This window comes from Hyla sarda, chromosome 8 (assembly GCF_029499605.1).
Source record: "Hyla sarda isolate aHylSar1 chromosome 8, aHylSar1.hap1, whole genome shotgun sequence".
NCBI classification, from domain to species: Eukaryota; Metazoa; Chordata; class Amphibia; order Anura; family Hylidae; genus Hyla; species Hyla sarda.
This window is the reverse complement of record NC_079196.1, coordinates 10,887,045-10,905,203: the sequence shown is the minus strand read 5'-3', so window position 1 is coordinate 10,905,203 and position 18,159 is coordinate 10,887,045. Positions and strand designations below refer to the sequence as shown.

General features: G+C 45.7%; 1 protein-coding gene across 7 annotated transcripts in view; it reads right to left on the bottom strand.

Moving 5' to 3' along the window:
• Positions 1 to 18,159, bottom strand: part of SEMA5B (semaphorin 5B) — a 404,742-nt gene that overhangs the window by 47,106 nt on the left and 339,477 nt on the right. For all 7 annotated transcript variants that reach the window (XM_056536944.1, XM_056536941.1, XM_056536947.1 and 4 more), the window contains exon 13: positions 1,736 to 1,853. In XM_056536944.1, coding sequence (XP_056392919.1) covers positions 1,736 to 1,853 — 118 coding nt within the window. The remainder of the gene's footprint in view (positions 1 to 1,735; positions 1,854 to 18,159) is intronic.

The following is an 18,159-nucleotide window of genomic DNA, read 5'->3' as shown; positions in this document are numbered from 1 at the left end:
TGCGCTGTCAGCTCCGCTATCTCTCCCACATACACACGCATGCTCATTCTTGTCCTGAATGGAGAGGTCGCTGCCAGAAACCTCTGCTGGCAGCTTATGTCTGGGACAACAAAAGGATTGGGGGATGTTGGAATCCCATAGACATCGGCCTATCTGACCGAAATCCCAACATAATAGGGATTATCCAGGGTAAGAAAAACAAAGCCGATTTCTCTCAAAAACAGCGCCACCCCCTCTCCTCAGGTTGCGTGCGGTATTACAGCTGGGCTCAATTCACTTCAATGGAACTGAGCTGCAATACGACCTGAGGACAAGGGTGGCGCTGTTTCAGGAAGAAAGCCGCTCTGTTTTTCTTGCTTTTAACCCCTTAAGGACCAAGCCTATTTCCATTTTTGCACTTTTGTCTTTTCCTCCTTACATTTTAAAAATCATAACCCTTTCAATTTTGCACCTAAAAATCCATATGATTGCTTATTTTTTTGCGTCACCAATTCTCCTTTGTAATGGCATCAGTCATTTTACCCAAATATCGATGGAGAAACTAAAAATCTGACGTTTTTATCGGTACCATTTTTGTTTTGATCGCTTTTTATTCATTTTTTATGGTATAAAAAGTGACCAAAAATACGCTCTTTTGGACTTTGAAATTTTGCCATTGACGTGCGGTTTAATTAACAATATATTTTTATAGTTCGGACATTTACACACGCGGCGATTACACATGTTTATTTTTATTTACACAGTTTTTTTTAATGGGAAAACGGGGGTGATTCTAATTTTTATTAGGGAAGGGGTTAAATCACATTTATAAACTTTTTTTTATGCAGTGTTATAGCTCCCTCTAGTGGCTATAATACTGCATAGACTGATTGCAGGCACTGATCAATGCATTGCCATAGCATTGCATTGATCAGTGTTTTCTGCGCTTGATTGCTCAAGCCTGGATTTGGAGCAATCAAACACCGATTGGACAGCCGGGAAGTAGGTAAGGCACCTCCCGCTGTCCTCTCAGCTGTTCGGGATGCCGCGATTTCACCGCGGCGGTCCCGAACAGCTCCGCTGATCCGGTATGGATTTATTTCGTTTTAGACGCCGCGATCAACTTTGATCGTGGCGTCTAAAGGGTTAATACCGGACATCAGCCCGATCGGCGATGTCCGCTATTAGCCGCGGGTCCTGGTTGCTGATAGCAACCGGGGACCCAGCAGTTACGAAGCCGGCCACGAACGTAAATATACGTCCGTGGTCGTTAAGGGGTTAATCTAAAGCGTATGACCAGATCTGCCACCGCTTTTGCGAATTAACCAAGTCTGGTATTCAAGTTATAGGGTTAAGCTGCAATACTAATCACAGCCATGGACAAGAGTGGCGCTGTGCCTGAAGGGAAGAAGCGGTGTTAGTCTAATATCATATAACAAATCCTTATTATAGAGTAGGACTTGGTCTCTAATAGCGAGCCTCCAGCTGTTGCAAAACTACAACTCCCAGCATGCCCGGACAGCCGTTGGCTGTCCGGGCATGCTGCGAGTTGTAGTTTTGCAACAGCTGGAGGTGCACTGGTTGGGAAGCACTGCTGTAAGGAGATGAAATCCTAGTGTTCCAAAGGGGAATTATCTAAATAAAATTTCTCTTTCTCTGATTGGACAGTTACTGAGCTGTGCACCGTCCAATAAGAGAATGAGCTTTCAACTAGGCCCCTCCCCCTAGGAGCAGAACGATGACGGTCTCTACTCACCGGGCAGTCTGTGATGTTCTGGAACCACAGGCTCATGTTGGAGCTGTCCTCCAGGGTGCTGCAGCGCTTCTTCTTACTGTCCCAGCCGCAGTACGGGTCCCTGGCACCAAGACAGGTCCTGGAGAGAGACGGGAAGAGTCAGTGAGCGCCCAGAGGAGAGACACAAGGTGCGGGGGGAGTCGGGGGAAGTATAAGGACATCCTCCTGTTCCTATAACTCTCCTTCATTCAATGACTGCCATTCTTTACTTTCCTAATTCTGTCCTCATTGTTTTCTTTCCATTCATTCATTCACTTTCATTCTTCGTTGATTCAATTTCCTCACATCTAGTTATCCGCATTCTTTCTTCCATTTCATTCTTCATTCATTGATTTTCAATCCTCATTTACTTAGTAGCATTGCGTCTCATTCTTTACTCATTCCCCTATTTAAATTGTTCATGTTCTTGATTAACTTGCTTATCTGATTTTCATTCATTCTTATTCTGTCATTTTACCTCTTGACACCCTCATTGTCTTTTATCTTTCTTGTTATTCTGCTTTCATTCTCTTTTGTCTTCACACACTCAGTAGCGTAGAGTCTCATTCTTCACTCATTATTCATTCCTCTTATTTATTCCCCTCATTCTTCATTTTTATTCTATCCTCACTCCCCCTGGTAATACTCTTCGTTTCATAACTTTTGTTTTTCATTCATTTCTTGTATTCATTCCCTAATTCATTCTTATTCCAATTTCCCTTCCCCTGTAATCCTTTTCTTATTCGTATTCTTCATTCATTCATTCTAACTTCATCCACATCCCTCCTAATCCTCTTCCTTTTCTCATTCTTATTCTTCATTCATTCCCCTCATTCATTTTTATTCCATCCTCCCCCATAATTCTCTTTCGTTCCTAATTCTCATTCTTCATTCATTCACTCATTCCTCTTATTAATTTAATATTTCATTGTTATTCTATCATTTCCCCCCATGATCCTCGTTCCTCTTCTCATTCTTATACTTTATTCATTCATTCCCTTCATTCATTCTTATTCCATCCTCACCCCCCATAATTCTCTTTCGTTCCTAATTTTCATTCTTCATTCATTCATTCCTCTTATCAATTCCCTATTACATTGTTATTCCATCATTTCCCCCGTGATCCTCGTTCCTTTTCTCATTCTTTTTCTTTATTCATTCATCTCATTGAATCCTCTTTCATCCTCATCCCCCCCATAATTCTCTTTCGTTCCTCAATCTCAATTCATTCATTCCTCTTATCGATTCCCTATTACATTGTTATTCCATCATTTCCCCCGTGATCCTCGTTCCTTTTCTCATTCTTTTTCTTTATTCATTCATTCATTCATCTCATTGAATCCTCTTTCATCCTCATCCCCCCCATAATTCTCTTTCGTTCCTCAATCTCAATTCATTCATTCCTCTTATCGATTCCCGATTACATTGTTATTCCATCATTTCCCCCGTGAGCCTCGTTCCTTTTCTCATTTTTTTTATTCATTCATTCATTCATCTCATTGAATCCTTTTCCATCCTCATCCCCCCAATAATTCACTTTTGTTCCTAATTTTCATTCTTCATTCATTCCTCTTATATATTCCCTACTTCATTGTTATTCCGTCATTTCCCCCCGTGATCCTCGTTCCTTTTCTCATTCTTTTTCTTTATTCATTCATTCCCCTCATTCATTCTTATTCCATCCTCTTCCCCCTTATAATTCTCTTTCGTTCCTAATTTTCATTCTTCATTCATTTATTCATTCATTCCTCTTATCCATTCCCTATTACATTGTTATTCCATCATTTCCCCCGTGACCCTCGTTCCTTTTCTAATTCATATTCTTTATTCATTCATTCCCCTCATTCAATCCTCTTTCATCCTCATCTCCCCATAATTATCTTTCGTTCCTAATTTTCATTCTTCATTCCTCTTATTCATTCCCTACTTCATTGTTATTCCATCATTTCCCCCCCCCCCCGTGATCCTCATTTATTTTCTCATTCTTACTCTTCATTCATTCTCATTCATTTTCCAGCACTGTATGAATAAAGCCAGAAGATACAATATGTAAGCGAACGGCGTGTACAAGAATAAAACATTGGCGCCTCGTGTAGACACCTTCGCGAATACTAAAGTTCATTCTTGAGATATTCAAAAGGTGCAAAAACTCTGAACGGGAACGGGAAAAAAAAAGCTGCAAAGTGAAGAGGACGACAACACATTCATTATTTACACCGCACAAGTCTTCATCTCTTTCTACCGACACATTGTATCCCCAGAGATCATGTGACCGCTCGCCTGTTACTTTACACTCAATTACCAGGCTGTGCACAATATCGGCGACATCATCAGAGGCGTTGTATGAAGCAAGGTACTAGAGCCAAGATGTGTGACACCCTACAGCAGTGTTTTCCCAACCAGTGTGCCTCCAGCTGTTGCAAAACTACAACTCCCAGCATGCCCAGATAGCCAACGGCTGTCCAGGCATGCCGGGAGTAGTAGTTTTGCAACAGCTGGAGGCACACTGTTCGGGAAACACTGCTTTGGGGGCAAGTAAATAAAACTCAATCCTTGTGTAATTAAAACAGCGCTACTCCTGTCCACAGGCCGTGAATGGTACTGCAGCTCAGCTCCATTGTAGTGAATAGGGCAAAGCTGCAATACCACACACAACAAGCGGACAGGGGGTAGCGCTGTTTTTGGAAGAAAGCAGCTTTTTATTCCTAATCTTAAACAGCTCTTTAGGGCAGTGTTTCCCAACCAGTGTGCTTCCAGCTGTTGCAAAACTACAACTCCCAGCATGCCCGGACAGCCGTTGGCTGTCCGGGCATGCTGGGAGTTGTAGTTTTGAAACAGCTGGAGGCACACTGGTTGGGAAACACTGCAGTAGGGGCAAGTAAATAAAACTCAATCCTTGTGTAACTCAAACAGCGCCACCCCTGTCCACAGGCTGTGAATGGTACTGCAGCTCAGTTTCATTGCAGCGAATAGGGCACAGCTGCAATACCACACACAGCCAGCGGACAGGGGTGGCGCTGTTTGTGAAATATAACGGCCATATGTTGTCTGGGATTAGTTACACATCAGGGCAATATTCCCCAACCTGTCACAAAACTACAATTTCCATCATGCGGCTGTCCGGGCATGCTGGCAGTTGTAGTTTTGCAACAGCTGGAGGCACTTTGGTTGGGAACCACTGCCCTATGACCAGGATAGGGGATAACGGTCTGATTGGTGGAGGTCCACAGGGACCCCCCTGCTGCCATATAGTAGGGTTGGCATCTTACTTAATTTGCATAACTAATTATATATGCGTGACTTCACAGGATATAAATACATATGCGGAGAATATTCCGACCCCTATAACCTTATTATTTCTCCGTATACGGGGCTGTATGAGCGCTAATTTTTGCACCGTAACCTGTAGTAAGGGTATGTTCACACGGAGGATTTTACGCAATTCTGCAGAAATTCTGCAGAATTTCTGCGTTTTCAGAACACAGAATTCAGCCGAAATTCCAGCCCATTGATTTCAGCGGAATTCCGCAAATTATAAGGCTGGTCTTATATTTTTGCGGGATGCGGAAAGACAAATTTTTCGCGGAATCCCATTTAAATTAATTGTCAGTAAATTACGGCAGAATTATTCCATCCCGCACGGAAATTCCGCCCCATATTGCCTTAATTTACGGCAGTTGCGCCATTTGTATGGACACAGCTTGCTTATGAAATGAGTGACGCTTCACTCCCCCCCCCCCCCCCCCAGGCATGCTGGGAAATCCAAAGTAAGAAGAGTCGCAGAATCGGGGTGCCCCCAAATATATGGCCGTCTCTGACCTCACCGCACAGCAATCCGCGCCGGTCACCACATAACAATGGCGGCTCAATCAGAAGCGTATTAATAGACGGTATTAATAGACGCGCCGTTGTTGCCTAGACGCGGAGTTACTCTTTACTCACTCTCCAACGCCTCGAGCTCACGTTCAAAAGGCGGCCTGACATTAAACGCGCCGGCGAACACAAAGCGGCGACTCATCCGTTCCGCACACTGCGCCGCTTTCACTGGGATCTCCGAGGTCCTGATAAACAAAGGCCAAAAAGACGAGAAGCAAAACAAACTCCCTTCCCCCCCCATTGGAGCATTATGGAGGCCGCTCGGAGAGGATCCCCGGAGCCCCCAGAGATGCCCTCGGGCCCTTCCGCTGTGGGTTTTATCAGGGCCAAATGTTACACAAAGCTTTCTCTGTCCGCCCGCCGCTGTCTGTCTGTCTGTCTACACAGTTTTCACAGACAGCGGTAGACGGCGGCCCCGGCTCGGACAGCGTTATGTTAGAAAACTTCCAACAATGGCTCCATTCAGAGCGGAGGACCCCCGAGCCCGGGCCCGCAGGAGGAAGCTGGGGCCGGATATGAGCCGCGGCCCTTGGGATGAGAGGGAACTCGTACCTATAAAATGTGCAAACTATTGGTTTTACCCCCAAAATAGAAGCTTTAAAGGGGTACTCCGGTGGACAACTTTTTATTTTTTATATATATATATATATATATTTTTATCAACTGGTGCCAGAAAGTTAAACAGATTTGTAAATCTTAATCCTTCCAGTATTTATTCGCTGCTGAATACTACATAGGAAATTATTTTCTTTTTGGAACACAGAGCTCTCTGCTGACATCACGAGCACAGTGCTCTCTGCTGACATCTCTGTCCATTTCAAGAACTGCCCGGAGTAGGAGAAAATCCCCATAGCAAACATATGCTGCTCGGGACAGTTCCTAAAAATGGACAGAGGTGTCAGCAGAGAGCACTGTGCTCATGATGTCAGCAGAGAGCTCTGTGTTCATGATGTCAGCAGAGAGCTCTGTGTTCCAAAAAGAAAAGAATTTCCTCTGTAGTATTCAGCAGCTAATAAGTACTGAAAAGATTAAGATTTTTTAATAGAAGTAATTTACAAATCTGTTTAATTTTCTGGCACCAGTTGATTTAAAAAAAAAAAAAAACGTTTTCCACGGGAGTAGCCCTCTTAATCCTTCCAATACTTATTAGCTGCTGAATACTACAGAGGAAATTATTTTCTTTTTGGAACACAGAGCTCTCTGCTGACATCTCTGTCCATTTCAAGAACTGTCCAGAGTAGGAGAAAATCCCCATAGCAAACATATGCTGCTCTGGACAGTTCCTAAAAATGGACAGAGATGTCAGCAGAGAGCACTGTGGTCGTGATGTCAGCAGAGAGCTCTGTGTTCCAAAAAGAAAATAATTTCCTCTGTAGTATTCAGCAGCTAATAAGTACTGGAAGGATTAAGATTTTTTTTAATAGAAGTAATTTACAAATCTGTAAAATTTTCTGGCACCAGTTGATAAAAAATAAATAAATAAAAGTTTTCCACCGGAGTACCCCTTTAAATCTCAGATTGGTAATGAAAACCGGAGCAGGGGCCACCCAGACCGAATCAGGGGCCCCGAAGGCGGAACTAACAGGTCATTTCAATGGCAGATGTCAGCCCCTGGGGCACTGAAGGGGTTAATGAGGCTTTTGATGCGAGCAGCTGAAGGGGTTAATGTGGCTTTCTGGCACAGAAGGGTAATAGGTCTGAATGGCGTCTAATCAGCGCAGTCTGTGCCCGGGAGGCCTCCGCCGCCGTGGAGTGCGCCACTTTGCATCTCTTATTTTCCTTACTGTTCTATCATAATGTGATTTAGCCAAGTGTGAAAAAAAAAGGAAAAAAAACACCCAAAAAAACACTACAGGATAAAGTGGCGCCATTTCTCCAGGTAAAGATTCAGCTTCAGATGTGATTAGGAAACACACACGGAATGTCAAACACCGCGAGCCCCTGAAATAAAAAAATAAATAAAAAACGAAAGTCGCAAACTGGTGCGTGAAGATGAGAAGGAACCAGGGGAGCGGGGAAGGGAAAAAATACCGGAAAAGTCATTAAAAACAACAACAAAAATATTCCGGAGGAACGAGAACCATGAATTATTAATCCGTATCGCAGAAAACCGCCGCTCACCTCGCCGCACCTGCGTTCAGCCGACCGCCAGAGCAGAACGTGTCGCCTTTTTTTTTTCATGGAGATTTAGAAATTAAGATGAAAATGAGACGGAAAAGAGAAGGATGAGATAAATGCAGCATCTGCGCCATATGGCGGTAATATGGTGATAAGTGTTCTATATGGAGGCTAATAGTGTCTATGGAAGTGGTCTTCAACCTGCGGACCTCCAGATGTTGCAAAACTACAACTCCCAGCATGCCGGGACAGCCGTTGGCTGTCCGGGCATGCTGGGAGTTGTAGTTTTGCAACATCTGGAGGTCCGCAGGTTGGAGACCACTGGTCTATGGTAATGATGTGGTGCCCTGTAGTGACTGGTATATGGTGGTATTTATGACTTATCTATGGAGTAGGATACAGTATATGGCGGCTTAGTAGTGACCGGTATATGGTGGTATTCATGACTTATCTCTGGAGTAGGATACAGGATATGACGGCTTAGTAGTGACCGGTATATGGTGGTATTTATAACGTATCTATGGAGTAGGATACAGGATATGGCGGCTTAGTAGTGACTGGTATATGGTGGTATTTATGACTTATCTATGGAGTAGGATAGCAGGATATGGCGGCTTAGTAGTGACCGGTATATGGTGGTATTCATGACTTATCTCTGGAGTAGGATACAGTATATGACGGCTTAGTAGTGACCGGTATATGGTGGTATTCATGACTTATCTCTGGAGTAGGATACAGGATATGGCGGCTTAGTAGTGACCGGTATATGGTGGTATTTATAACGTATCTATGGAGTAGGATAACAGTATATGGCGACTTAGTAGTGACTGGTATATGGTGGTATTCATGACTTATCTATGGAGTAGGATAACAGTATATGGCGGCTTAGTAGTGACCGGTATATGGTGGTATTCATGACTTATCTATGGAGTAGGATAACAGTATATGACGGCTTAGTAGTGACCGGTATATGGTGGTATTCATGACTTATCTCTGGAGTAGGATACAGGATATGGCGGCTTAGTAGTGACCGGTATATGGTGGTATTCATGACTTATCTCTGGAGTAGGATACAGGATATGACGGCTTAGTAGTGACCGGTATATGGTGGTATTTATAACGTATCTATGGAGTAGGATAACAGTATATGGCGACTTAGTAGTGACTGGTATATGGTGGTATTCATGACTTATCTATGGAGTAGGATAACAGTATATGGCGGCTTAGTAGTGACTGGTATATGGTGGTATTCATGACTTATCTATGGAGTAGGATACAGGATATGGCGGCTTAGTAGTGACCGGTATATGGTGGTATTCATGACTTATCTCTGGAGTAGGATACAGGATATGACGGCTTAGTAGTGACCGGTATATGGTGGTATTCATGACTTATCTCTGGAGTAGGATACAGGATATGGCGGCTTAGTAGTGACCGGTATATGGTGGTATTTATAACGTATCTATGGAGTAGGATAACAGTATATGGCGACTTAGTAGTGACTGGTATATGGTGGTATTCATGACTTATCTATGGAGTAGGATAACAGTATATGGCGGCTTAGTAGTGACCGGTATATGGTGGTATTCATGACTTATCTATGGAGTAGGATACAGTATATGGCGGCTTAGTAGTGACTGGTATATGGTGGTATTTATAACTTATCTATGGAGTAGGATACAGTATATGGCGGCTTAGTAGTGACTGGTATATGGTGGTATTTATAACTTATCTATGGAGTAGGATACAGTATATGGCGGCTTAGTGGTGACTGGTGTGGAGGTAATGATTGGTACTGGATATAGCAGATAAATGTTCCTGTTTCACCATATACGAAGCATTTAACATTATGCAAGTAAGTCCCAATGCGTTTCTCTGAACCATAATGTCCACTTCCTCAGGGGACATATATAAAAACATATATGTATGTGTGGATAATACAATAGATAAAAAGGTACATATGGTTACTCCACAGCATATGGTGTCCTGTCTCATATCGTTATATCTATTGACTTATTAATCATATGTGTGTTTGTATTTATGTCCCCTGAGGAAGCATTCATTACGGTTCGCAGAAACATGCTGAGATTTTCTTTCATAATGCTATGATATGTTCTATATAGTGGCACATTGTGATGTCTATGGTAACCTAAAATATATGGCAATGTAGTGACTGGTATATAGCGGTAGGTATGACTTGTCTATGATGACATCATAGTGATAGGTACTGTATATAGCGGCACAGTTGTGATGTGACTGTGGTTATTGGCATACACGGGTACAATAAGAACCGACAGCATCATGATGGGCAGCATTGTGGTAATTGTACTGTATACAGAGCCAAGATAATATACCGAATATAACAGCATAATGGCCCCACTATGTAACATTAACCTTGTAGATGCCAGGGAATGTTTGGGCACAGACCTCACTAGGCCTATAATAGGTATCCAGGCGTAACCCGCCGCACACCTCCGAATCTGAGAAAGGAAAGAGAAGTATAACCCCCTCCGGATCCAGGTGCGCGGCGCCTCCTCCCACATCCTATAACGCACATGGATCTCGCCTGCGGCAGAAGAACACGAATAGTTGGCAGGAGAGGAAACGTCTCCTCACAGGAGCAGATGGAATTTCCAAGATTCCAGGACGGTATGAAATCCATTTATGGTCGAGAACAGAACCGACCCCCCAGGGTCAAGACTATTACAAGGTTATTAAGTATTGTACTCTGGGGGCAACCATTCCCATACAACTGGTACGGGGGCAGGGGTGACCCCGATCACTGTATATAATCAGTATATAGAGCTGGCACAGAGGACAGGTAGGTCAGGGGTGACCCCGATCACTGTATATAATCAGTATATAGAGCTGGCACAGAGGACAGGTAGGTCAGGGGTGACCCCGATCACTGTATATAATCAGTATATAGAGCTGGCACAGAGGACAGGTAGGTCAGGGGTGACCCTGATCACTGTATATAATCAGTATATAGAGCTGGCACAGAGGACAGGTAGGTCAGGGGTGACCCCGATCACTGTATATTATCAGTATATAGAGCTGGCACAGAGGACAGGTAGGTCAGGGGTGACCCCGATCACTGTATATTATCAGTATATAGAGCTGGCACAGAGGACAGGTAGGTCAGGGGTGACCCTGATCACTGTATATAATCAGTATATAGAGCTGGCACAGAGGACAGGTAGGTCAGGGGTGACCCCGATCACTGTATATTATCAGTATATAGAGCTGGCACAGAGGACAGGTAGGTCAGGGGTGACCCCGATCACTGTATATTATCAGTATATAGAGCTGGCACAGAGGACAGGTAGGTCAGGGGTGACCCCGATCACTGTATATTATCAGTATATAGAGCTGGCACAGAGGACAGGTAGGTCAGGGGTGATCCCGATCACTGCATATAATCAGTATATAGAGCTGGCACAGAGGACAGGTAGGTCAGGGGTGACCCCGATCACTGTATATTATCAGTATATAGAGCTGGCACAGAGGACAGGTAGGTCAGGGGTGACCCCGATCACTGTATATTATCAGTATATAGAGCTGGCACAGAGGACAGGTAGGTCAGGGGTGATCCCGATCACTGTATATAATCAGTATATAGAGCTGGCACAGAGGACAGGTAGGTCAGGGGTGACCCCGATCACTGTATATAATCAGTATATAGAGCTGGCACAGAGGACAGGTAGGTCAGGGGTGACCCCGATCACTGTATATAATCAGTATATAGAGCTGGCACAGAGGACAGGTAGGTCAGGGGTGACCCCGATCACTGTATATAATCAGTATAAAGAGCTGGCACAGAGGACAGGTAGGTCAGGGGTGACCCCGATCACTGTATATAATCAGTATATAGAGCTGGCACAGAGGACAGGTAGGTCAGGGGTGACCCCGATCACTGTATATGATCAGTATATAGAGCTGGCACAGAGGACAGGTAGGTCAGGGGTGACCTCGATCACTGTATATAATCAGTATATAGAGCTGGCACAGAGGACAGGTAGGTCAGGGGTGACCCCGATCACTGTATATAATCAGTATATACAGCTGGCACAGAGGACAGGTAGGTCAGGGGTGACCCCGATCACTGTATATAATCAGTATATAGAGCTGGCACAGAGGACAGGTAGGTCAGGGGTGACCCCGATCACTGTATATTATCAGTATATAGAGCTGGCACAGAGGACAGGTAGGTCAGGGGTGACCCCGATCACTGTATATGATCAGTATATAGAGCTGGCACAGAGGACAGGTAGGTCAGGGGTGACCCCGATCACTGTATATAATCAGTATATAGAGCTGGCACAGAGGACAGGTAGGTCAGGGGTGACCCCGATCACTGTATATAATCAGTATATAGAGCTGGCACAGAGGACAGGTAGGTCAGGGGTGACCCCGATCACTGTATATAATCAGTATATAGAGCTGGCACAGAGGACAGGTAGGTGAGGGGTGACCCCGATCACTGTATATAATCAGTATATAGAGCTGGCACAGAGGACAGGTAGGTCAGGGGTGACCCCGATCACTGTATATAATCAGTATATAGAGCTGGCACAGAGGACAGTTAGGTCAGGGTGACCCCGATCACTGTATATAATCAGTATATAGAGCTGGCACAGAGGACAGGTAGGTCAGGGGTGACCCCGATCACTGTATATAATCAGTATATAGAGCTGGCACAGAGGACAGGTAGGTCAGGGGTGACCCCGATCACTGTATATAATCAGTATATAGAGCTGGCACAGAGGACAGGTAGGTCAGGGGTGACCCCGATCACTGTATATAATCAGTATATAGAGCTGGCACAGAGGACAGGTAGGTCAGGGGTGACCCCGATCACTGTATATAATCAGTATATAGAGCTGGCACAGAGGACAGGTAGGTCAGGGGTGACCCCGATCACTGTATATAATCAGTATATAGAGCTGGCACAGAGGACAGGTAGGTCAGGGGTGACCCCGATCACTGTATATAATCAGTATATAGAGCTGGCACAGAGGACAGGTAGGTCAGGGGTGACCCTGATCACTGTATATTATCAGTATATAGAGCTGGCACAGAGGACAGGTAGGTCAGGGGTGACCCCGATCACTGTATAATATCAGTATATAGAGCTGGCACAGAGGATAGGTAGGTCAGGGGTGACCCCGATCACTGTATATTATCAGTATATAGAGCTGGCACAGAGGACAGGTAGGTCAGGGGTGACCCCGGTCACTGTATATAATCAGTATATAGAGCTGGCACAGAGGACAGGTAGGTCAGGGGTGACCCCGATCACTGTATATAATCAGTATATAGAGCTGGCACAGAGGACAGGTAGGTCAGGGGTGACCCCAATCACTGTATATAATCAGTATATAGAGCTGGCACAGAGGACAGGTAGGTCAGGGGTGACCCCGATCACTGTATATAATCAGTATATAGAGCTGGCACAGAGGACAGGTAGGTCAGGGGTGACCCCGGTCACTGTATATAATCAGTATATAGAGCTGGCACAGAGGACAGGTAGGTCAGGGGTGACTCCGATCACTGTATATAATCAGTATATAGAGCTGGCACAGAGGACAGGTAGGTCAGGGGTGACCCCGATCACTGTATATAATCAGTATATAGAGCTGGCACAGAGGACAGTTAGGTCAGGGGTGACCCCGATCACTGTATATAATCAGTATATAGAGCTGGCACAGAGGACAGTTAGGTCAGGGTGACCCCGATCACTGTATATAATCAGTATATAGAGCTGGCACAGAGGACAGGTAGGTCAGGGGTGACCCCGATCACTGTATAATATCAGTATATAGAGCTGGCACAGAGGATAGGTAGGTCAGGGGTGACCCCGATCACTGTATATAATCAGTATATAGAGCTGGCACAGAGGACAGGTAGGTCAGGGGTGACCCCGATCACTGTATATAATCAGTATATAGAGCTGGCACAGAGGACAGGTAGGTCAGGGGTGACCCCGATCAATGTATAATATCAGTATATAGAGCTGGCACAGAGGATAGGTAGGTCAGGGGTGACCCCGATCACTGTATATAATCAGTATATAGAGCTGGCACAGAGGACAGGTAGGTCAGGGGTGACCCCGATCACTGTATATGATCAGTATATAGAGCTGGCACAGAGGACAGGTAGGTCAGGGGTGACCCCGATCACTGTATATTATCAGTATATAGAGCTGGCACAGAGGACAGGTAGGTCAGGGGTGACCCCGATCACTGTATATGATCAGTATATAGAGCTGGCACAGAGGACAGGTAGGTCAGGGGTGACCTCGATCACTGTATATAATCAGTATATAGAGCTGGCACAGAGGACAGGTAGGTCAGGGGTGACCCCGATCACTGTATATAATCAGTATATACAGCTGGCACAGAGGACAGGTAGGTCAGGGGTGACCCCGATCACTGTATATAATCAGTATATAGAGCTGGCACAGAGGACAGGTAGGTCAGGGGTGACCCCGATCACTGTATATTATCAGTATATAGAGCTGGCACAGAGGACAGGTAGGTCAGGGGTGACCCCGATCACTGTATATAATCAGTATATAGAGCTGGCACAGAGGACAGGTAGGTCAGGGGTGACCCCGATCACTGTATATAATCAGTATATAGAGCTGGCACAGAGGACAGGTAGGTCAGGGGTGACCCCGATCACTGTATATAATCAGTATATAGAGCTGGCACAGAGGACAGGTAGGTCAGGGGTGACCCCGATCACTGTATATAATCAGTATATAGAGCTGGCACAGAGGACAGGTAGGTCAGGGGTGACCCCGATCACTGTATATAATCAGTATATAGAGCTGGCACAGAGGACAGGTAGGTCAGGGGTGACCCCGATCACTGTATATAATCAGTATATAGAGCTGGCACAGAGGACAGGTAGGTCAGGGGTGACCCTGATCACTGTATATTATCAGTATATAGAGCTGGCACAGAGGACAGGTAGGTCAGGGGTGACCCCGGTCACTGTATATAATCAGTATATAGAGCTGGCACAGAGGACAGGTAGGTCAGGGGTGACCCCGATCACTGTATATAATCAGTATATAGAGCTGGCACAGAGGACAGGTAGGTCAGGGGTGACCCCAATCACTGTATATAATCAGTATATAGAGCTGGCACAGAGGACAGGTAGGTCAGGGGTGACCCCGATCACTGTATATAATCAGTATATAGAGCTGGCACAGAGGACAGGTAGGTCAGGGGTGACTCCGATCACTGTATATAATCAGTATATAGAGCTGGCACAGAGGACAGGTAGGTCAGGGGTGACCCCGATCACTGTATATAATCAGTATATAGAGCTGGCACAGAGGACAGTTAGGTCAGGGGTGACCCCGATCACTGTATATAATCAGTATATAGAGCTGGCACAGAGGACAGTTAGGTCAGGGTGACCCCGATCACTGTATATAATCAGTATATAGAGCTGGCACAGAGGAAAGGTAGGTCAGGGGTGACCCCGATCACTGTATATTATCAGTATATAGAGCTGGCACAGAGGATAGGTAGGTCAGGGGTGACCCCGATCACTGTATATAATCAGTATATAGAGCTGGCACAGAGGACAGGTAGGTCAGGGGTGACCCCGATCACTGTATATAATCAGTATATAGAGCTGGCACAGAGGACAGGTAGGTCAGGGGTGACCCCGATCAATGTATAATATCAGTATATAGAGCTGGCACAGAGGATAGGTAGGTCAGGGGTGACCCCGATCACTGTATATAATCAGTATATAGAGCTGGCACAGAGGACAGGTAGGTCAGGGGTGACCCCAATCACTGTATATAATCAGTATATAGAGCTGGCACAGAGGACAGGTAGGTCAGGGGTGACCCCGATCACTGTATAATATCAGTATATAGAGCTGGCACAGAGGACAGGTAGGTCAGGGGTGACCCCGATCACTGTATATAATCAGTATATAGAGCTGGCACAGAGGACAGGTAGGTCAGGGGTGACCCCGATCACTGTATATTATCAGTATATAGAGCTGGCACAGAGGACAGGTAGGTCAGGGGTGACCCCGATCACTGTATATAATCAGTATATAGAGCTGGCACAGAGGACAGGTAGGTCAGGGGTGACCCCGATCACTGTATATTATCAGTATATAGAGCTGGCACAGAGGACAGGTAGGTCAGGGGTGACCCCGATCACTGTATATAATCAGTATATAGAGCTGGCACAGAGGACAGGTAGGTCAGGGGTGACCCCGATCATTGTATATTATCAGTATAAAGAGCTGGCACAGAGGACAGGTAGGTCAGGGGTGACCCCGATCACTGTATAATATCAGTATATAGAGCTGGCACAGAGGATAGGTAGGTCAGGGGTGACCCCAACCACTGTATATAATCAGTATATAGAGCTGGCACAGAGGACAGGTAGGTCAGGGGTGACCCCGATCACTGTATATAATCAGTATATAGAGCTGGCACAGAGGACAGGTAGGTCAGGGGTGACCCCGATCACTGTATATGATCAGTATATAGAGCTGGCACAGAGGACAGGTAGGTCAGGGGTGACCCCAATCACTGTATATAATCAGTATAGAGAGCTGGCACAGAGGACAGGTAGGTCAGGGGTGACCCCGATCACTGTATATTATCAGTATATAGAGCTGGCACAGAGGACAGGTAGGTCGGGGGTGACCCCAATCCCTGTATATAATCAGTATATAGAGCTGGCACAGAGGACAGGTAGGTCAGGGGTGACCCCGATCACTGTATATAATCAGTATATAGAGCTGGCACAAAGGACAGGTAGGTCAGGGGTGACCCCGATCACTGTATATAATCAGTATATAGAGCTGGCACAGAGGACAGGTAGGTCAGGGGTGACCCCGATCACTGTATACAATCAGTATATAGAGCTGGCACAGAGGACAGGTAGGTCAGGGGTGACCCCGATCACTGTATATGATCAGTATATAGAGCTGGCACAGAGGACAGGTAGGTCAGGGGTGACCCCGATCACTGTATATAATCAGTATATAGAGCTGGCACAGAGGACAGGTAGGTCAGGGGTGACCCCGATCACTGTATATGATCAGTATATAGAGCTGGCACAGAGGACAGGTAGGTCAGGGGTGACCCCGATCACTGTATATAATCAGTATATAGAGCTGGCACAGAGGACAGGTAGGTCAGGGGTGACCCCAATCACTGTATATTATCAGTATATAGAGCTGGCACAGAGGATAGGTAGGTCAGGGGTGACCCCGATCACTGTATATAATCAGTATATAGAGCTGGCACAGAGGACAGGTAGGTCAGGGGTGACCCCGATCACTGTATATAATCAGTATATAGAGCTGGCACAGAGGACAGGTAGGTCAGGGGTGACCCCGATCACTGTATATAATCAGTATATAGAGCTGGCACAGAGGACAGGTAGGTCAGGGGTGACCCCGATCACTGTATATATTCAGTATATAGAGCTGGCACAGAGGACAGGTAGGTCAGGGGTGACCCCGATCACTGTATATAATCAGTATATAGAGCTGGCACAGAGGACAGGTAGGTCAGGGGTGACCCCGATCACTGTATATAATCAGTATATAGAGCTGGCACAGAGGACAGGTAGGTCAGGGGTGACCCTGATCACTGTATATAATCAGTATATAGAGCTGGCACAGAGGACAGGTAGGTCAGGGGTGACCCCGATCACTGTATATTATCAGTATATAGAGCTGGCACAGAGGACAGGTAGGTCAGGGGTGACCCCGATCACTGTATATTATCAGTATATAGAGCTGGCACAGAGGACAGGTAGGTCAGGGGTGACCCCGATCACTGTATATTATCAGTATATAGAGCTGGCACAGAGGACAGGTAGGTCAGGGGTGACCCTGATCACTGTATATAATCAGTATATAGAGCTGGCACAGAGGACAGGTAGGTCAGGGGTGACCCCGATCACTGTATATAATCAGTATATAGAGCTGGCACAGAGGACAGGTAGGTCAGGGGTGACCCCGATCACTGTATATTATCAGTATATAGAGCTGGCACAGAGGACAGGTAGGTCAGGGGTGACCCCGATCACTGTATATTATCAGTATATAGAGCTGGCACAGAGGACAGGTAGGTCAGGGGTGACCCCGATCACTGTATATTATCAGTATATAGAGCTGGCACAGAGGACAGGTAGGTCAGGGGTGACCCTGATCACTGTATATAATCAGTATATAGAGCTGGCACAGAGGACAGGTAGGTCAGGGGTGACCCCGATCACTGTATATTATCAGTATATAGAGCTGGCACAGAGGACAGGTAGGTCAGGGGTGACCCTGATCACTGTATATAATCAGTATATAGAGCTGGCACAGAGGACAGGTAGGTCAGGGGTGACCCCGATCACTGTATATTA